The sequence below is a fragment of the Platalea leucorodia genome (assembly GCF_965183815.1).
Source record: "Platalea leucorodia genome assembly, chromosome: 7".
NCBI classification, from domain to species: Eukaryota; Metazoa; Chordata; class Aves; order Pelecaniformes; family Threskiornithidae; genus Platalea; species Platalea leucorodia.
In genome coordinates, this window is record NC_138829.1 from 53,191,044 (window position 1) to 53,212,587 (window position 21,544).

Consider the following 21,544-nt stretch of genomic DNA (forward strand, 5'->3'; position numbering starts at 1 on the left):
TCCGGGGGTGCCGCCTGCCGTGGCTTTCGAGGCAGGGCGCGGCCCCGGGCGCAGACGGCGGCCTGGGCCCGGGGGCTCCGCAGCAACGCTGGCCGGTGGTGCTGCCCGCGGCCCTGCGCCCGCTCCAGCTCCGACCGAGCTGGCGGCTCGGCCCTTCACCTCCGGGTGAAATTTCCTATTGACGAGGCCGGTGCCGCCCCGGGGAGAGCCCCCGCGTACCCCAGCCCTGCAGCGCTTCCCCTTGTGCCCCGCTGGCCTTCAGCCCCCGCGGCCGTGCGGCGACCGGGAGCCGCCGAAAGGGGGAACGCGCCCCCGTCCTGCCCCCGGGCACCGGCAAACGCCGTGCTAATTAACGTGCAATTAAAAAGCTGCCCCTGGACAGCGCAGATCGCGCCTCTTCCAACACGAGGCGCTCCGTGTTTCGTGGCCGCGGGCTTGCGGAAAGCTTCACCCCGGCCCCCCCGCTGCGTCCCTCTCCCGAAGCCCCGGGCGGGCCGGCAGCAGCGAGGCTGGCGCGGGCTTTGCTCCGCTCTGCGCTTCCAGGAAAAGGGCCTGGCTTCCTCCCCCCGGCCCCCGGCCGACAGCGACCCGAGCGTCTGCGGGGACGCGCTCCGCAGCGCCCGGTCACGTCCGCCGACGCGCCCAGACGGGGCCGCGCCCCCTCCCCGGCCGGCAGCCGGGCCTGGGCGGGACAGGGCGGCCGACGGCGCTGCGAGGGAACGGCCCTTCCCCCGCTACGTGCCTGCCATCGCCCCCAGGAACGGGAGCGCCTGGCCGGGCTCCGCCACGCGTAGTCAGCGGGAACGAGGCCAGCCGCGGTCCGCGTCGCCTGGCGGCGGCGTTCAGGCCCGACCCCTGCCCCCCAGGCGGCACCGCGCCCTCTCCGAGCAGCGTGCGCCGGGCCCGGCCGCGCCGCCCCGGCGGCGGGGAAAGCCCCGGCCGCCCGCCCGCCCTGCGGCGGCCCAGCCCGCGCCCCGAGCCGCCGCCGCCGCCCGGGGTGAGGGGCCCGAGCGCCGTGAGGGGGTGACCCATCCCGGGGCGGAGGCAGCCCCCCCGCAGGCCTCGCAGCCTCGGTGGCCTCTGCGCCGCCCCCGGCGTTCGGGGACACCGGCCGAAGGGACAGCGACCCCCCCCGGGGATGGCGGCGGGGACGCCCCTGCCGGCCCTGCTCCCGTGGGGCAACCGGGAGCGGCCGGGGCGGGGGCCGGCGCCGCCCCCGCAGGGCCCCGGCCCGGCGCCGCCCGCGGGGCCGCAGCTCCCTCCCCTCGGGGCGGGGCGGCCCCGCCCCCCCGCGGCCCGGCGCACCCCCCCGCCAATGGCTCAGTCCCGCGGCCGTCTCCCCTCTCCCCCGAATGGTTCACCCCGCCGCCGCGCTCCTTTCCCACCCCCCTGCCGCGCGCGCGAGGAGTGGTTCGGTCCCGCGGCCGCTGGCGCCGGCACGGCCGTGACCCGGAAGTGCTCCCGCAACACTTCCGGGGCGAGGGGGCTTCCGGCCGTGCAGCCCGTTACGCCGGCCCGGCCCGGGTATGTGAGCGCCGGGGCCCGCTCCTCGCGTGAGTGCTCGGGGCGGCGGCCGGGGCCCGCTTGGGCGGCGGGGGCGGCGGCTGGGCCGGGGGGGCGGTGGCGGCGGCGCCGGGCCGCGGGCCGGAGTTGCGCGGAACGGCCGTCGCCCGCCGCGGCGGGCTGCCAGCTCCGGAGGGAAACTGCCCCGCCGCCCTCGGGTTCGTTGGTGTTTATCTAATCGCGTTCCTGTAAGATTGATTGATTCTTGGAGCAGCGGCTGGCGGCAGCTGCCTGGCGGCCGTCGGGAGATGCGGCTGAGCGGCGCCGCTGCGGGGGGCCGCCCCCGGCCCGGCCGCCTCCCGCCGTGCGCTCCGGGCTGCCCGCAGCCGGGTTTCCCGTGGAAGCGGTCCCGCGGGTTGTACAGGGGCCGAGCAGGCGGCGGAGGCGTCTCGCTGCGCGGGGAGGACCTGCGCGGCGGCGGCCCCGGACGGGGAGGCGACCCGGGCCGGGGAGCCGGCGGCTTCCTTTGCTGCTGCAAAGATTCACTGAGTAAACCGAAATGTCTCTGGCGTGTCACCCCCTCCCCGCGCCCCCGCTCCCCGCGCCCCTTCCCGTTGTTTGTGGTGCACGTGTGAGCGCGTTTGAACAAGTTGGAAGCTACTTCAGCCTTCTACAGGGAAGTCGGTGGGTCTCTCGGCTGACAAGTGGAAGTGAGGTTTTCGTGCAAGCGTTTGTTTAATGCACGTTAGCGTATTGCAAAAGCGTGTTTAGGCTTAAAAGCTTTGCCTTGAGGGACCTGCGCTTACTGACAAGTTTTTAAGTTGTGTAACTGGTGCCCCCTTCGTTGGGTGCCCAGTAACGGTGGGGTGGGTGTGCTTTTTCTAGCTTTAGTTACTGTTTTTTCTGCTGGTTGTTGTTGCGTGGATGTATTGCTGATGTGTTGCAGAGGTGTTCGCTGTGTTATTTCCTTTCTTGAAGGTCACTAGGTCTTGGTACCTTTTGTTATGGCTCTGCACCAAAAAAAAAAAAAAAAAAAGTGCAGGAGGGTGTGGGTGGTTTTGGTTTTGTTTTGTTTTTCTTTTTTTTTCCAGCCATGCCCATAAACAGCAGGGGAAGCTGTAATTAAAGATGGGAATGGTGTGAAAGACTGATGCTGAAAGGGAACTCACTAGTAAGGGTGGCTCTTTCTAAGAAAAGAAGCCTGTTAAGAAAGAGGAGGATGTGCAGTGTTGGAGAGTGTTTGATTGACAGCTGGAAATGGAGCCAGTGGCTTCAGGGAATTGCAGGCTGGGAATTGCATAGAGCTTGGCTGCTGCTTGGAATACAGAGGTACAAAACGCCCAGCTGCTCCTCTGGGTAGGATGCCGCACTTCAAAAGTGCTTTCACAAAGCCCATGTGCGTTGCTTTGTTTGCCTTACAAACTCCCTGAAGAGTGCAGTGTCAGCTCCTGGGGAAGCTTTGGTGGACAGTTTTGGTCCTGGAATTTAGAGTGGCTAAGTTTAGGGCAGGGCCAGAGTGGGGGAAAGATAAACGCTTCCTTACGTACCCCTGGATTAATTTTCTGTGTCTTATCTGTTAGGTTCTTAGGCACTTTCATTATTTAAATCGTTTCATGGGCAGTTCTGGTAGTGGCATTTAAGAGTTAATCTTTTCATAACTTAAACAGGGGGGAGTTGGATCTAAATTTAGATTTAGAGGGCTTTTTTAAAGCTCCCTGTGCAGGCTAGATTGGCACTGCGAGGCCCTATGCTGTAGGAGTCTCTTGTTAATCTGAATACTTTCCCTGCCTAGTTCTTCTTACTTTTGCCTTTGGAATGTGGTGGTGGCAGATATTAGTCACAGCATATCCAGATGTTTTCCAACTGGGTACAACCATGATTTTTACAACTCCTTTCTTTCAGTGTAGCATATGAAATTGGAAACAAAGCCGAATGCTTTCTGATGTGTGACATTGGTTTTCCAGAGGGAACTGAATCATTCGGTTGAGTTGGGGGGGGAACCAAACCAAACCAAAAAAAACAACAGACCAACAAATAAAGCAGATGTGCCAACGAGAACTGAAAGCTCATGTATTTGAATATTTCGTAGACTTAAATTTAGTTATAAGTGCTCTTTAGAACATGACTGTTCAATAATTGCCCATGAAATTAGATCAGCATTCAAAACCACCCTGTGAGAAAATCCAGCTGACTTGTTTTCTTTGCCTGTGTATTTGCCGAACGTTACCCAAGCAGATTAACATAAATGCCTTGTCTAGTAGCTTTTCTGTTTCTAAAAACTAGAAACTGCTGAAAGAAGTTGGTGATGGAGGAAATGGGTTGGTGCTAGAAAGGAAGGTGCGTACGGCTGGAAGAGCTGCTCGCTGTTGTAGGTGGCTCTGCCGGCTTCGTGTCAGAATGAGATGGAGCTTGAGTGTGTTTTGCAGACCGTGGCTCCTTTGATGGTTAGAAACCTGCACTTGCCTTTTGGCTGGAACATACTCAAAGTACATTAAAATACTGATTTGTGGTAATGCATAAGGATCTTACTTCAAAAAAGTAAATGTTTACTGAAGTGCTTGTTTGATAAACACTTGTTCTGGTGGAAACACTTAATCTTCTCTGTTCTTAAAGGCAACAGAAAACCCTGTTGCTAATATGGCTTGAAGAAAGTATTTGTAATTGCCATTTGAATGTACAATTAAAATGACTTAAGGCAGCTTGACGTAAAAATGTAATCTGTCTTAATAGCAAAGCCTGGGCTTACGATTTATACTGCAGCAGAGCCCATGCTGCGGTAGGCACACAGCACTCGGTGCAAACCCGACTTGGTCCTAGTGGGTGCTGGTGCACATAAAGTGATCAAACACCTGCCACACACTCATCGTTTTTGCGGTTTAATGTTTTATTAAAATAAAGTTTCTTCTAAATGAGAGTAAGGTTCTTCTGACTGTGAATTTGAAAACAGGGATGTTAAGGAGGAGTACGGTGTCTGCCTTTAGCAGACCTAGTGTGTAACGTGTAATTCAAATACTGGATATGTTGTGCGCAGACTGCAAATGTGCAAACGACGCACCTGCTCAGGGAATTGAAATGGGTTTTGCTGTAAGCGGCGATGCCTTGCGTTAGTGGTATTGAGTCCAAAGACAAGGGATCTCTGGCCAGGTTACCCTGCATCTGTGATCACAAGCTACCTGCTGGGGACACATCCTAAATTACTCTGAATAGAGTCTTTGAAGTGGGATGCAGAAGAGAGCATCAGCAGATGCGAGAGCCTCCACTGCTGGAGGCCTGTGTGCAGAGTACTGCACACCACGGGATTTTCCAAGTGAGCAAGCAGCCGGTGGTGGGGTACACCGGTGAGGGCACGTCCTTGGCACCCCAAAACTGAAAGCAGCTGTAGTTGCCTCAGTTGAACGGCCTTCAGGGATAACCGATTGCTTTTTAGCAGTCTGGGCTTTTATGTTAACAGAAGTGCATAGTTAAGTCTTACCTCAAAGCAATGACTACAATCTCCTTCTTAACCAAACTTCTTGGTTTACATAATAATAATAAAAATGTTTCCTATCTATTTTGTATCTGCTGGTTCCAGCTTGGGGGGATTAGAAAAATTCTGATGTGGGAGGTGCTGGAACAAAAGCTGGACTTTTGCACAGGTGGGTGAGCTCCCTGAAGTGTATCATGAATGTGTTTGTGTTTCACAGTGGTAATTTGTTTGAAATGTCTCCCATAAGAAAAAAACTTGGAAATGCTGCTTATTGTTCTTAAAAAATAGGAGAATAAGCTCTCGTATTAGGTGTATAGTCAACTTTGGTTTCCTTCTTTTTTCCTTAAGAGCAGCTGCCCAGTTTGGAAAAGATTGTAAAGTAAGGTTTGTGATGTGCTTAAAGTCTCAAATTCATTTCATCTCGCTTGGTTTCTCCTTCCTTGTCTATTCCCAGCTCTCCACAAAGCAGACTTTTTTTACTGACAAGAATTGAAGACTTGATTGTTTGCTGCAATACCAGATTTTCCTTAACTCTGAGTTTTGCCTCCGAGCAAAGTACAAGCTTGCATTTGCAGCATAAATATGTCAGTTTAGATTGTCAAGTCACAAGTGCTGATTTGTTTGCCTCTGTGCTTAAAGGATATCTTTCTATGGGGTAGCAGGGCGAAAATAACATGGGTAGTTGTTTTATTCCACAGCAGTGAAGAAATGCATGCTGTTTGAAAATGTAGTTAAGTATATGTTGGTCAGAACTGTGGTTTGTGGGAATCACTTTTAAAAATAAAAAGACCCTTTCCTCACTGTGCTTATTGCTTTGCTTTAAGGAGAACTACGGAGCAGGGGAATGAAGGTCTTTGTGGTAGCAAAGTGGGGGCTTATCCATGGTTTTATCCCCATGGTGGTTTTGGTTGGCCTCCATCATCTTCATCTACAGCTTGGGAGTGCTGTAGCTGGCTGGACGTGGCAGTAATGGGTCAGCAGGAACCTGCTCTATTCCCACAACCTGCCAATGGAGAAGCGATACAGGCAGAGGATCTGTGTAAAATCGAAATACGCTACGTACATTCCTGCTACCTACATAACAAATATGCCTGCCGCTGCCCTGCTACGGGAGTGGTGCTGCCAGTCGCTGCCCGTATGTATCCTGGCTGTAACGTCACCAGGAATTTTGTGTTGCTGGGGCTAACAGCTTTTGGGAGGATATTATATAATTGAGTTTCAGTTTGAATAATTCATACGTACGCACTGCTGAAACTTGAAAAATTCCTAGTGTTTCTTCCTATTCAGTTACATCACGGAGTGACTGGCTTTTGATGAGTCTGCGTGTTTTCAGCCAACAGAAATTGTTTTTAAACACACTCCTGTTAACAGCCACAAATTTAGCTAAAAGTTTAAACATTTAGGCGAGATTCTTACTGAAGATTTCAGGAGAAATCTTTTCCAAGAACTTGGTTGTGTTGAAGCTTGATCTTTTTTCTTTTCAGCCCCCCCCCCCCCCCCCCCCGAGCATTGAAGACTCCATTTGCAGTTTAGTCTGGTTTAGGGAAGCCTACATTTTTAAGGCTTTTAAGTGCAGAGCTGTGCTACGTGGCTCAAAAAGGGAGTGTGCAAGTAAAGATACGCATCAAGAGTACTTGAATAAAATGTACTGTTTTGTTCCAAAAATTCTCTTAATATGCCAGATACGTAATGTGGAGCAGGGAGAGGGGGAGAAGAGCACACGATTGAAACTTCTTTGCCACACTTGTAGAAGAATCTAATTTTTTTTTTATATTGAGATACGATATCCAGCTTTATAAGTGTCAATTATATTTTCCCATGACTTGCTTATAGAAGCTTGCAGGGATCTGTCTGTCTTAATGCTTTGTAGCGTTATATATTAAAAGCTCTGGTTTGAATGTCATTATGAATTTGGATCATGAGACATCTTTCAGCATCTGTCAGTTTTATTGCCAGTCTGTACCAATGCCAGCAATTAATGTGATTGCATTAATATGCACCAAATCAAGTCTCCTCCTTTCTGTGGAATAATGGTTGTGAGGTCTGAGACTTCTCTATTTCATGACAGAGCTGTGAAAAGGCCTTTCTTTAAAAAGACCTAAATCACGTAATCTTTCTTCTTGTTTGTTTTCAATTGAGCAAGATAGAGTATTTTGATTTAAAACACATATTGTCATCCTGTTAGGCCTTGTTCAAAGCGCCTCTGGTCCCTTTCAGTTTTACCTTTTGTTGCTAGTCCACAGGATGGTTTTGGTGTTTGCAGGTTTTCTATTCCTGTTTTCAGTGGGGAGTTCTGGTTATACCTTTTTCCGTCGTCCAGGAGCCCAAGATAAAGCTGAGTCTTTCACCTAAACTGAGTTTCACAAGCAGCTGGTTTCGTCTAGCTCAGCAGGGATGTGAAACTTCATGTAACGATAACTGCCTCCCTGTAGCCACCTCTGACTTGAAACTTGGAAAACCAATCAATGGTGTGAGGAGCCTTTGCTGTAGAGCGATGTTCCTTCTACCGTTCACGTCTCCGCAGATGCATCGGATGCTCTTTGCTGGGCTGACGCCTGCTCTGCTTGCATAGGTGGTGCACTGCCTCGCTGAAGTCTGCCTTCTTGCAGGGAGCGGATTCCCAATGTCCTGCCATGGATGATGACAGCCAGGATGAACTGATAAACAAGAATGCTGCACTAGGCAAGGGCAAAAGACAGAGTCTCGCGCTCCTCAGTGAAACAGGTAAATACAGCCTCTCTGCATGGGCACATTTATAGTTATAGATTGGAGAACCTATTGGTTTAACCTCCAAAGAGAAGTAAAGATATATTTGTGACCACTTCTTTCTTTTTCCTTGAGAATTTTTTTTGTTTGCTTCCTAAATTCTGTATCTCAAACTGCTGGCATGCTTCCCTTGAGTTTCTCAGAACAGGCAGCTTTGATACCACTGAGGAAATCTGGGTTTTCACTTCACATATAACATCCCAAGCAGGAGTTCTGGTGTGTCCTTCACTGTTCTGCCTGTCTGTCTGCATCAAATAGGTATTTCCTCTCTTCTTCTCCTTTCTTTTTAAGAAAGCAATGGTGGGAATAGCTGTGATTCAGAAGATGATACCGGCAGTGAGGAGGAAGAAGATGACACTGAGGAAGAGGGAGGTGAGGAGGACAAGGAAGAAAGTGAAGATGAAGAACTAGAAGGTAGGTCTGGTAATGTGTGTTAACAGGCATTTTTTTTTAACAATTGGAGGAAGAGCGGGATGAAAGCTTTTTCTCCAGAAATTAACCATGAAATGTAAATCCACAGATGCTGCTGTGTCAGGCTGATGCCCAAATCCTACAGTAATAAACAAACAACTAATAATCCCTAATTTCTAACTTTTTAAAGCATGTGTATGTTTGAAGACTATCCACTAGCCAAACTGTTGTAGGTATAGTCAGTAGGAGTGAACTCTGCCCCAGCATGAGCAGAAAAAAAGTCAAAATTGCAGCAATGTCTCATGCTAATTTTTCATTTATGAAAAGCGTGTTTGTTTGTTTGCTTTGGCATGGGGCTCTAAAGTGAATGTTGTGATGGGGAGTTTTGGAAATAAATTACTATTGCTGTTAAGTCTAGGGAGGAGGGAAGAAGACTTTTTGTTTGAAAAAGGAGTGTGGATCTTACTTGGATTTGTTAATTTTACTGAAAATGTACTCTGTAGATGCATGTACTTCTGGAACTGCTGCACTCAAATTATTATTTAGATAGGCAAAAATAGAGTTTTTTATCACATCTTAAAGCTTGTTGGGAATGCAAGAGCACAATTTTCCAAGTTACTAGTTAGATTGATTTGAACACAGACTAAAAAGTTGATGCCAGATGCCAAAAAGCTTAATGAATCCAGCATTTAGAGTATTGTCTGCTGTGTCTGGACAGGAGAATTCAATAGAAAAGACAAAAGACAAGGGCCCCATTTTCATTATTAAAAAAAAAACAAAAACAAAAACCAAAACCCAAAACAACAACAGCCCCCTCCCAAAAAAAACCTAAAAACACACAAAACAAAAAACAAACAAAACCCAACAAAATAAGTGAGAGTGTTTTTTAGGTAACTTTTCACTACTTCTTGAAAATGTCAGCTTAATTTGCAGATTTTAGGGAAAGACTAACACACGTCTCTGCGTTTTGTACTAAAAATAAAATCACCTTTCAATAATGTGTGCTGAGTGTCTAAAATTAATTTTACTTAAACCCAAGCTTCTTTAAGCAGTCTCCAGCTAGGCACCCAGATCCCTTGACTTTCAAAATCATTATTTACTGGTGAAATCTTTAATCTGTTCTTCTGCAGGTGAGTGTATTGCTGCTTCTTGTCCTCTGGAATGTCTATTTAAAAAAAAAAATAGTTGGATACATGATAACTTTACTATAATTTTATTTTATAACTTCAGTGTTCAGTGGTAGCCTGACATATCCTACTCTCATTTTGATAATCTGTTGTTTTTCTGCTGTCTGTCCTTTTAATCTCTTGCAAGACTAGTCACGTTATCAGGCTTTATTTTTTGCCAGAGTAATCCATTGCTTTTTAGTGAAGGGATTTAGGAAAAAAGAAAACAGCAAAAATTATTGCCTCAAACTGGGGAGATTGTGCTTTGCCCTTGCAGCCCCATAAAATAAGCTTACTTGGAGTTTTCTGCGGACTGGTACCCCATCCTGCCCACCCCCTCTGCCCTTGCTGCTGAAGCCCTACAGCACAGGAGAGTTGTTTTTCTTCTCTCACTTTTTAAGATTGTGAAGATGATGATGAAGAGGAGGAAGAAGAGGAAGAAACTGAGGCCACTGTGGAGAGAATGACTGATTCTCTGAAACTAGAGCCACACATAAACGGAGCGAGCATTTCCTCTGATGAGGATGGCGAAAACTGCCCCATTTGCCTCAACACGTTTAGGGATCAGGCTGTTGGGACTCCTGAGAACTGTTCCCATTACTTCTGCTTGGACTGCATCGTGGAGTGGTCTAAGGTGAGCTGTTTTGTCCCTGATATCTTGTGGCCTTCTGGTGTGCTCGGCACTTTCCCCTCTGATCATGCTGTTCTGCTGTAGTGAGAACAAAACGCTGTAATATTTATATTTTCTTTCTTAAGCTTTTTTTACATAGACTTGGTTTACTTCTCTGTTTGGCAGGATTCATGTTTGTGAAGTGTGGATCTCTTTTTCTTGTACCCATCCTGATCTGTTGTGTTCTCTGAAAGCCGTAATGTGATAAGCAAGTGTGTTTCTAAGCATCTAAAATTCTTTTTTTCAAGTCAAGACACCAGTAATACTGGTTTTTCTGTGTGTGTGTGTATTTCTCTGTATATCTGTCTTTATCTCTTGTTGAATTCTGTGTTGTGGCTGTTGGATGGAGGTCTGTTGCAACAGTGAACGTTTAAACATAGAAAAGATATAAAAGAATACTGACTAAGTCAGCAGTTTGCTCTGAATTCAGTTTTCAGTCAGAGTTCCTTGCTGCCTGTGTAGTTCCCATAATCATAATCCAGGGTGAGAATTACAACAAAACTTACTGTGCATGGAGCAGTACCAGTGGTAATTAAATTTAAAAAAAAAAAAAAAATCACTCTTACTGAATGTATTTGTAAGCCATTTCCGGTTGCTCATTCGTCCAAAAGAAAGAAAATGCCCTAAAACATGAGCACTATTTCAAGGCAATGTTTGGAAGAACTTTGATGTTGCTTTGGCTTATTACATTAAAAATTGAAGATTTCCTTTTTAAAAAATTGAATCAAGACATGTGCTTATTAACTGTATGGGGAAATTTTTTTTTTTTCTTTCTAGAATGCAAACTCCTGTCCAGTGGATCGAATCCTCTTTAAGTACATTAGCATTCGGGCACATTTTGGTGGTAAAATCTTAAAAAAGGTAAGCTTTCTACTGTAGCAAACAACAAGGCCAATTGCCACAAAATAGCTGTTCAATGGTTCACACTTCTGGCGTGTTTATCTGGTATTTGGTATCTGGATGAATTATTTCTGTCCTATTTTGAGATTGCCTTTTAAGGAACTGTTACTGTTTTTCTTCCTCCTTAACCATGTTTCCTGCAGTATTGTGTGTGGATTGAAGTGTGGCGTTGTTTCTGATGGCAAAAAGGGTGGTTTTCTTAACTGCCTCTTTTGCATAATGGACATTTGACTCTAAGCTGTTCTGCCTTGATAAGCCTGTCCACATGGGGAAAATGCCCTACATACTGCAAGTGCTGTTATAATACGAATAGGAATAATCTGGGTTATACATGATCTCTTCCTTTTGTCTTGCTACCAGCTATACTGTGTAACAGTTGGGTTTGTAAGGGGAGAGAGACACAAGGCAATAGTAGAGCTTTTTACTAGCACACTCAGCCTGTGCCTTTTTCTCTCTCAAAAAAATATTGAAGAGCTGTCATTGCTCTTTATTAATATCAGAAACATGTTGGTTTTTAGGGGACATTTACGAGTTTGATGCTCTGTTTTCATAAACTGATGGTTTATTATTAAATGTTTGCATTTTAACAGAAGCGCCAATTAACATTTAAATCTTATGTTTGGTGGGGGGAAAGCTAAGCTTGCTCTCTTTTGTCTTGTTTTTGGTTTTTTTTTTTTTTGTTTGACTACTTTTGATCTTATTTGGGAATTTTGCTTTCGCCTGTTCTTAAAATGCAGTTTTCTATAGTTGTTGGTGTCTGACAGTACACAAGTTCAGTAGATATTTTCAAGCATTTGATCATGCCCTACATGTGTTGAACAAACTAAATGAAGGTTCTGGTTGTAACAGCCATTTTGGTTCATTCGCTTTTAGATTTTGCTGCGAGTACTGTTAATGTGTCGATGGATTTTAAAAAGTGCCACATTCTGCATAAAATGTGAATCCCTCTTTTATGTAGATTCCTGTTGAGAACACGAAAACTCAGGGTAATGATGGAGAGGATGATCCAACCTTCTGTGAGGTGTGTGGCAGAAGTGACCATGAGGATCGCCTGCTGCTGTGTGATGGCTGTGATGCAGGGTAAGAAAGGTTGAAATGAATGTAGCACCTGCGTGATATGGCACTGCAGGGCTGGCCAGTGTCGGGTCCACAGGCACTATCTGGTCTGTAGGCTGCCCCTTGCTGCTCTCTTCAGGCTCATCATGTGCCCAGACTTGTACCCATGTGCTTATAGTGCAGACATCCCCATGATGTGGTGGATCTCTTTCTGGTCATGTAGCAGCATCTGTGTGGAGAGTCCTGCACACGTCAGTGCTGCAGACCACTGAAACAGGTGACCATGCCTTCAAGTGATGAAGATGTTCTGTACTCATCCATGCAACATATGGGTGCATGGAGGCTAAAAAAACTTATATCCTTTATGTCTCCTTGAGAGGGTGACTTGTCCCACCTGACTGGGCATTAGTGATGTGCGGGAGAAGTGCTTAAGATTCACAGGTTTGTGAAATTTTGAGGTCTTTTCTTTATAGCCACAGCTATTAAATGATTTCCTTACTCTTGCTTACTTCTGTCTCTGCCTGACATATTCCCCCCCCCCCCCCCCCCCCCCGATTAATAAAATAAGTGTTTAAGTAGAGGCATCAAGATACTTGAACACAACTTTGGGCCTACAGTCTTCTACTAGAATTTAAAGCTCTTATACTGTTTAATCAGTCTTGCGTCATTGTCAGCTTTATCATATCAAAAGTTACCTGTTGACCAAAGAGAGATACTTGCTTGTAATGAATATGTAAAATAATCTTTCAAAAATTACTTCTAGCAAGCTAACTAGACATCTGGTAAGTCTAGTTCTGTCTTTGTGTTCTGTAGTGTCCATATACACTGATTCACCTTCTGGAGAAGAGACAAAATCAGGAATGATAAATGTTGTTAAGCATGTCATCAGAACACTGAGTTTAAAGTACTTAACCAAAACCAATGTTTCATAGGTCTTATCTGAAGTCAAGTCTTTCAGTTCTTTCTGAACTTTTATAAGCTTTATCTGAAGTCCGGGTATTGCTTCAGATTTTCCTTTGTGGTCTCTCAATAGTTCCTCTGATTCCCCACTCCTCTCCCCCCAGTCTGATACAGTTTTTGATTTTTATCTTATTTTCCTAAAATAAGTTCTTTACAAATGCTTGACTTCTAGAGTTAGCACTTCTGGAAGCACTTCCTGAAGAAGGAACTTGCCATCTTTACTGGCTCTCCATGGCTGAGATTAACTTTAGAAAAATGTACACTAGCTTGCTTCAAATCCTAGTTTTATTCCTCTACATTCTCTGTCTGACTTGACACTGGAGTGAAAATTTCGTCAGTTATTTTTGCCAACAGTTCTAAAGCCAGTGGAGTCATCCTGTCTTTCCATTGCTTTTAGCTAGACGTGGCTTTCTGCAATGTTTAAACTGTGTAGTATAATACTATTATCTTATGAATTTAAGTTATGGTTTCAGTAATCAAATCTTTTTCCGTTGAAACCATTTTCAGGTAAGACTTGTTGGAATGTGACAACCTAACTTTCTGAACTGCGTAACAATAGCATTAAGGTTGGTATGAATACAAAAGTGCGCATGCCTAGACACTTGAACAAACAGTAGAAAAAGGGTTAATTTCATTCATGTCGTGACACATTAATCTGTGACTTCGTTCAGGTTACCAAGTAGCAAGAAGAGAGTAACACTGATATAGAGACAGGTGTCAAGAAGATAAAGAACAGGGCTACATCCATGACCAAAATTCCTTCATTTTATAGATCTCATTTTTCTTATTGTTTCATAGAATCATAGAATACCAGGTTGGAAGGGACCTCAAGGATCATCTGGTCCAACCTTTCTAGGCAAGAGCACAGTCTAGATGAGATGGCACAGCACCTTGTCCAGCTGAGTCTTAAAAGTGTCCAGAGTGTTTGTGAGGACTGAGACAAAATAATGAGGCAGAAGGTCCCCAAAAGCATCCATTCATTCCTTAAAGGTACAAGAAAGAAGTCAGAATTCAGTTCTTCACTGCCAGTCACAGAGCCCGAGAGGTGTGTTGAGGGCTTGATGGCCAGTGTCTGTTGCACACAAAGAATCCTGGCCAGACTGCTTGGGCACATAGAGTCTTTGTGCTTGTGAGTGGGTGAGTACAAGAGTGCAAGTATGGAATCATAGAATCATTTGGGTTGGAAAAGACCCTTAAGATCATCAAGTCCAACTGTTAACCTAGCACTGCCAAGTCTACCACTAAACCATGTCCCTGAGCACCACGTCTACCCGTCTTTTAAATGCCTCCAGGGATGGGAACTCAACCACTTCCCTGGGCAGCCTGTTCCAGTGCTTGACAACTCTTTCGGTGAAGAAATTTTTCTTAATATCCAATCTAAACCTCCCCTGGCACAACTTTAGGCCATTTCCTCTCATCACTTCTTACTTGGGAGACTGACACCCACGTCGCTACAACCTCCTTTCAGGTAGTTGTAGAGAGCAATAAGGTCTCCCCTCAGCCTCCTTTTCTCCAGACTAAACAACCCCAGTTCCCTCAGCTGCTCCTCATAAGACTCGTTCTCTAGACCCTTCACCAGCTTGGTTGCCCTTCTCTGGACACACTCCAGCACCTCCATGTCCTTCTTGTAGTGAGGGGCCCAAAACTGAACACAGTACTCGAGGTGCAGCCTCACCAGTGCCAAGTACAAGAGGACGATCACTTCCTTAGTCCTACTGGCCACACTGTTTCTCATACAGGCCAGGATGCTATTGGCCTTCTTGGCAACCCGGGCTCGCTGCTGGCTCATGTTCAGCTGGCTGTCGAGCAGCACGCACAGGTCCTTTTCCACCAAGCAGTTCTCCAGCCGCTCCTCCCGAAGCCTGTAGCATTGCATGGGGTTGTTGTGACCCAACTACAGGACCTGACGCTTAACCTTGTTGAACCTCATACAGTTGGCCTTGGCCCATCGATCCAGCCTTTCCAGATCCCTCTGTAGAGGCTTCCTACGCTCTAGTAGATCAACACTTTCACCCAACTTGGTGTCATCTGCAAACTTACTGAGGGTGCACTCAGTCCCTTCATCCAGATCATCAATGAAGATATTAAACAGATCTGGCCCCAATACTGAGCCCTGGGGAACACCACTTGTGACCAGCCACCACCTGGATTTAACTCCATTAACGCCACAACTCTTTGGGCCTGGCCATCTAGCCAGTTTTTTACGCAGTGAAGAGTATGCCCGTCCAAGCCATGAGCAGCCACTTTCTCCAGGAGAATGCTGTGGGAAATGGTGTCAAAGGCTTTACTGAAGTCCAGGTAGACAACATCCACAGCCTTTCCCTCATCCACTATGTGGGTCACCTTGTCATAGAAGGAGATCAGGTTAGTCAAGCAGGACCTGCCCTTCATAAACCCATGCTGACTGGGCCTGATCCCCTGGTTGTCCTGTACATGCCGCATGATGGCACTCAAGATGATCTGCTCCATGACCTTCCCTGGCACTGAGGTCAGGCTGACAGGCCTGTAGTTCCCCGGATCCTCCTTCTGGCACTTCTTGTAGGTGGGCATCACATCTGCTAACCTCCAGTCAACTGGGACCTCCCCAGTTAGCCAGGACTGCTGACAAATGATGGAAAGTGTCTTGGTGAGCTCCTCTGCCAGCTCCCTCAGTACCCTTGGGTGGATCCCATCCGGCCCCATAGATTCATGCATGTCTAAGTGGTGTAGCAGGTCACTAACCATTTCCCCTTGGATTACGGGGGCTTTATTCTGCTCCCGGTCCGTGTCTCCCAGCTCAGGGGGCTGGGTACCCTGAGAACAACTGGTCTGACTATTAAAGACTGAGGCAAAGAAGGCATTAAGTACCTCAGCCTTTTCCTCATCCTTAGTCACTATGTTTCCCTTGACATCCAGTAAAGGATGGAGATTCTCCTTAGCTCTCCTTTTCTTGCTAATGTATTTGTAGAAACTTTTTTTTTTGTCTTTTATGGCAGTAGCCAGATTAAGTTCTAGTTGGGCTTTGGCCCTTCTAATCTTCTCCCTTCATAACCTCACGACATCCTTGTAGTCCTCCTGAGTTGCCTGTCCCTTCTTCCAGAGGTCATAAACTCTTCTTTTATTCCTGAGTTCCAGCCAAAGCTCTCTGTTCAGCCAGGCCCGACTTCTCCCCTGCCAGCTTGTCTGCCTCTTCATCCTGGTTGGGTGGTCTATGACAGTCTCCCACCATGATTATCTGCCTTGTTGGCCTTCCCCCTGATTCTTACCCATAAACATTCAACCCTTTCATCACCATCTTCAAGCTCTAGACAATCAAAACACTCCCTAACATACAGGGCTACCTCACCACCTCTCCTTCCTTGCCCATCCCTTCTGAAGAGTTTACAGCCATCTGTTGCAGCACTCCAGTTGCACAAGTCATCCCACCATGTTTCCGTGATGGCAACTGTGTCATAGTTTTCCTGCTGCACAATGGCTTCCAGCTTCTCCCTCTTTGTTGCCCATGCTGCATGCATTGGTGTAGGTGCACTTCAGTTGGGCTCTTGATCCCATCACCTTTTTGGGGGAAGAAGCTCTAATTCTTATGTATGTGACCATTCTCGGGTGCTTCTGTGTTAGAAAACACATCAGTAACCCTTGCATCATTGCTGATGCATGGCTCTCCATCCCCTGCTTCTACTGAGATGGCAGACCGAAGGACCTCGCTAGCATATAGTCTCTGAAACATTGGTGTGCTGCCCCCAGGCTTATCTCTAGTGAGCCTGGTTTTATCCCTTTCCCCCTTCAAATCTAATTTAAAGCTCTTCAATGAGCCCTGCTAACTCCTGTGCAAAGAGCCTTTTCCCCCTTTGAGGGAAGTGTCCCTGTCTGTTGCCAGTAGGCCTGGTGTCACATAAACTGACCCATGATCAAAAAACCCAAAATCCTGCTAGTGACACCAGGCTCGGAGCCAGGTATTGATCTGCTGGCTCTTCCTTTTTCTTCCCTCATCGTTCCCTGCAACTGGAAGGGTAGAGGAGAACACTACTTGTGCTCCTGATTCTTTAACCAGTTGTCCCAAGGCCCTGAAGTCTCTCTTGATTGCCCTCAGACTTCTTGTTGCAACTTCGTTGCTGCCTACATGAAAAATCAATAATGAATAATAATCTGAGGGCCATACCAGGGTAGGAAGCTTTCTCTTCACATCTTTAACCTGGGCCCCAGGAAGGCAGCAGACTTCCCTAAGAAGTGGGTCCAGTCTGCATATTGGGCCTTCTGTTCCCTTCAGAAAGGAGTCTCCTGTGGCGATGACCCGTCTTTTTTTTATTTATGGAAGCAGTTTTGACTCAGGTTGTAGGCTGACTTAACCTCGGCAATGCCTCCAAGCTAGATGAACCATCGTCCTCGTTATTGTTTGGTTCCACTTGCGGAGCCTTGTACCTATTATGCAGGGGCACCTGGGAAGGTGGGGTAGTCACAGAGAAGACGCACCTGCTGAGCTGGGCAGCAGGTAAATGAGCCTGAGAGAATGAATGTGAGTAAAATCAATTTACTCTGAGTATTTTTGTAAAACAAGTACCACCTTATCGTTCTGTAAGATCTGGCATTGAGTTTTGTTATGATGATTTTCTGTGTGATGAGGTTCTTTCCCTATCCAGGGGACTCTAGATAGCTGTTGCAATAGGTTCTTCAGTGTCCAAAGTTTTAGGGCTGAAAGTCTTTTCTTGTCAAGTGGCTCATAACATGACTTCAGAACTCCCAGAGATAGTTTGAAAAGTATGTAATGAAGTTCTTGCTACAAGTACTTTTGTTATGACTTTGGCATGAACTTAACAATATTAACTTGTCAGAATACTACTTTGGGGAAATGATCTCATTCCTGGTAGCTGGCAGTTGGAGAACGAACTCTTCTTTCCCAGAGAAGGAAAATACTTTGCTACTCTAGTTTTAAAGTAATGATTTATTGTAAACTTCACTTTTCAACTTCATCTTCTTAGGTCTTTGAGAGAGTGCAAAATCTCATCTGCTAAGGTGTACTCTTTCATGCAAGAAGGACATGATATTCCATTTTGTATTGGCAATTAATGTATTTTAGTATAAACATAATATTGGTGGTTTTGACAGTTTATCTGCAAATTGAGTTTATCACAACATGGTTGGAAACAGGTTTGAAAGACACAATCTGAAGTTTAGGTGATGGGTGGGAGGTAGATTAACAGCTGTAGTCTCTCTGTGTTTTTTTTGTATTGCTATAAAATGGGATTAGAGCATCAGATAGATGTTCCTTCCCTTTCCTTACTCTGTGGCCAGGCACTAAGGTATGTTATCAGGTAGTGAATCTTGGCACGGGAAGGTGAAACAGAGAGCTTCACTCTTTCCTTTACTTATTTCAGAGTTAAACACCGTCCTACATCAGAAATAACAGTAGCATTTCCCCTTTTCGAAAAAGAAAAAGTTGGTCATAGAAATGTTGCTAATTTGAAGTTGAAACTCTTATTGAAGGCTGTGATCTCTCCATGTTCCTTGCCTAGGGAACTTGGTCTAAGCACTTGGTTTTCATGGGAAGCATCTAATTTACTTGGGAAATCTGTTTTCTTTTTAGCAGTGTAACTTGAACATGAGTTGCTTCAAAAATTCTGTGCTACTAACATATGTCGCTTTGGCTGGGTTTTAATTGCTGCAATGGAATTGAACAAATTGCAGAACCCAAGCTGGATAATGTTGAAGGGCTTTCCTGGGTAGCTTCTCTGTAAGTGGCTGATGAGACCGTTCAATCTAGTTGCTCAGCCTGTTGGGTAGAGAACATTTCAAAGGGCCTACCTAAGGGAGCATCATGCTGTCTTCTTTCCCTTTGAGATTTGATAAGGATGAGCATGGTTCTCAGTCGGATGGTGTTTGGAAGTCAGTGTGGTTAGTCTCCAGTCCTGCAAGCAACTGTATGAAGCCAGTGACTGACCAATGCTCTGCAACCTAGCTTGTGCAGTTATGCAGAAATCCTTATCACCAGTTGTCTTTATCGTGCCAGGTGTATGTGGAATGCAATGTGTTTATTCAATGTAACAAGGCATTGCAGTTGACCTGTGTCTAGTCATGCAAAATAAAATGTTCATAAGTACCAGTAACGTTAATAGTATGTTGGTTTGCAGGAAACTGATGTTTCCTGATTGCCTGTCTCCCCAGCACCTCAATACTGCTCTCCTTTTTTTTTTTGCCACCATCAGTTTTGGCTCTGCACATTTCCTACAACTTGGGTTCAAATGGCAAGTGATACACCACACAATGAGGGAAAAATGCTCACTTTTCTGAGCTTTTTTGAGCTTAAAGTGATCAAAATACCGTCTAGAATTGAAGACACATATAACTGTCAGGTAGTATCATTTCTCTGGAGACTGGTAGAAGCAGATGTGTACACCATAGTTTCAAGCAAAAAATGTATCTGCCTTATGTAGCGTGTGAATAGAGGTAAAAGGCTCCCTTCCCTTGGTAAGGAGCACATTGTTTGATTTTTATTTTACTTTTTTCTTTTCTTTTCTCAAGGTATCATATGGAATGCCTTAATCCACCTCTGAGTGAAGTCCCTGTAGATGAATGGTTCTGTCCAGCCTGTGCCCCCATGGGTGTCAGTGCTGCTGCAGGTAAAGGTTTCGTGGTATCCAGTCAAAGTAAATATTTCTATCTTTACTTAGATGATGTGAAGCATGTACTGTTTTGAATAGATGTTTAACCCTGGTTTTAGCTGTTTTAAATAATTGTTTTGATAATCATTCTCTCTTGAACCTAAAGAGTTGACTTGAACTCTTGACTAATAAGAGAATCTTGTTTATTAAGATTTTCATCTGCAGGTACAACCTGTGGAGCTGCTTCTTATAAGCATTTTTTAATCTTCTTGAGGCAATCCCAGCACGTTCATGCAACTGCATGATATTACATTGGAAAGAATTTATTAGGATACTGACCTCAGATTGCCAAGGTAGCAGCAATTTCTGTTACCTAGAAAATTGTCTTTCTGTGTAACAGTCTGAAGCAGTGGTGTCTGTGCTCATTTCCTTTTGAGAGCATAATGTCTGCCTTTGGAGGTGATTGGTTTAAGAAAGGGAATACTGTTTGGTTTTTTTGTCCAAAATTCTTGAAATGCTTTTACCTGCAGAAAGACAAGTGACCTGGGCATCTTTTCTTTCAAGATACAGATCATGTCAGTGAAGAAGAGGTTGCTGCCCTCGTGGCTGATGTTGTTCCTACCACCAGTAGGCTACGCCCTCATGTCCGAACCCGAGCTATAGCCAGAACTCGGCAGAGCGAACGAGTTAGGGCAACAGTGAACAGAAACCGGATAACAACAGCGCAACAAATTCAGGTATTTAGGAGTATTTGCTACTGACCCTCTGGAAGAACCTTGTGGAAGAGTTGAAATAAGTCCCTCCTTAAGTAGCTCAGCTGTCTGTGTTGGCTGTCCATAGCGCAATGGTTAGTAGTTGTAGAGTTCTTTTAAATTGAAATGTAGAACATGTGCAAATTGAGTGCAGCACATGACCAAGACTCTCTATTTTGAAATCTGTGGTAGCTTCCTCTCTTAATCATATATTTTTATCACCTCAGCTGTGAGCAAAATTGTATTTTTATTCCCAGTGGCTGTTAATGCACAGTTTCTGCACTGCTTCTGTTTTTTTAGCATGCTTTTTTGCAGAGACAGGGCATGTTTATTTGACACTTGTGTATTTGCTTGTTTGCCTTCCTACCCCCTTTCCCATAGCAGTAGAGCCTGTTGGCCACCTTCAGCCCAATTGAAGAGAAAAATTTAGTATTTTTAAGGTTTCTATGTTTGTGAAAATCAGCCTCTTATTGAAGAGAAAAAAACCCCAGGTGCTAGCATCCTCAATGATGTGGCAATGTGAGTTCAACCACACTAACAGGTACCAGAGAGTCTATGCAAGAAAGTATCCCAAACACCCAAAGTCCCTCAAATCCTTTACTCATTGAACTGTTGACCGAAGATGACTGCAGCTGAGATGTTTCTGGATGAGTCTGTTGGCTGGGGTAATTACAGTCCTTTAGGTAACAATTAGTATGCTGCAAACTGAGAACTTTCAAACTTGGGGATCTCCTGCCTGCTTTGCCCTCTGGCTTTAGCCAAAGCACTCCACCTGTCACTTGCATGAACATAAAAAGCCTTAAATTGCACAGGAGCTTATGGTGACTTAGTGTGGAAGCAGAGCCTGTAAATAACCTCTGTGTGACTAGTGATATGTTAATTGGGTCTTCATTAATGCTGCTGTTGAATTTGGTAGAAATATGTGAAATTCTACAACTTTAGAAAGGAAGAGGAGGATCTGACTTGACATAAGGAAAATTGTTTTTTCCCTGGGGATGATCAATCATGGGAATAGGTTGCTTGAACAGTTTTTGAAATCTCTATCTTTGGTGGTTTTCAACACCCACCTGAAGAAAGGCCTAAACAACCTGGTTTGAATTCAGTGTTGACCAGTGAACAAAAGGTCACAGTGAACAGAGGGACACCCCAAGATCCTGTCCAACCTGAATTACTCTGTGATTCTACGAAAATAAACTTGGTTTCATCTGACAATAACATGCTGTTTTGGTTATATTAAGTCAGTTTTTTCCAAAGATAAGAATGTAGAAAAGAGGGAGAAGGGAAGAATGGATAAAACTAAGTATTTCTTCAAGTTGGTC

General features: G+C 45.7%; 1 protein-coding gene across 6 annotated transcripts in view; it reads left to right on the forward strand.

Moving 5' to 3' along the window:
• The first annotated feature begins 1,463 nt into the window (after window positions 1–1,463).
• PHRF1 (PHD and ring finger domains 1) overlaps window positions 1,464–21,544 on the forward strand; it is a 35,915-nt gene continuing 15,834 nt past the window's right edge. The window contains exons 1-8 of one of the 6 annotated variants that reach the window (XM_082317796.1): window positions 1,464–1,553; window positions 7,579–7,693; window positions 8,027–8,149; window positions 9,714–9,946; window positions 10,760–10,843; window positions 11,841–11,962; window positions 19,394–19,491; window positions 20,038–20,210. In XM_082317796.1, coding sequence (XP_082173922.1) covers window positions 7,603–7,693; window positions 8,027–8,149; window positions 9,714–9,946; window positions 10,760–10,843; window positions 11,841–11,962; window positions 19,394–19,491; window positions 20,038–20,210 — 924 coding nt within the window. In that variant the 5' untranslated portion in view covers window positions 1,464–1,553; window positions 7,579–7,602. Of the gene's footprint in view, window positions 1,554–1,649; window positions 1,722–7,541; window positions 7,694–8,026; window positions 8,150–9,713; window positions 9,947–10,759; window positions 10,844–11,840; window positions 11,963–19,393; window positions 19,492–20,037; window positions 20,211–21,544 lie in introns of those variants that run through there. The other 5 variants (XM_082317801.1, XM_082317797.1, XM_082317798.1 and 2 more) reach the window with 5 other exon arrangements.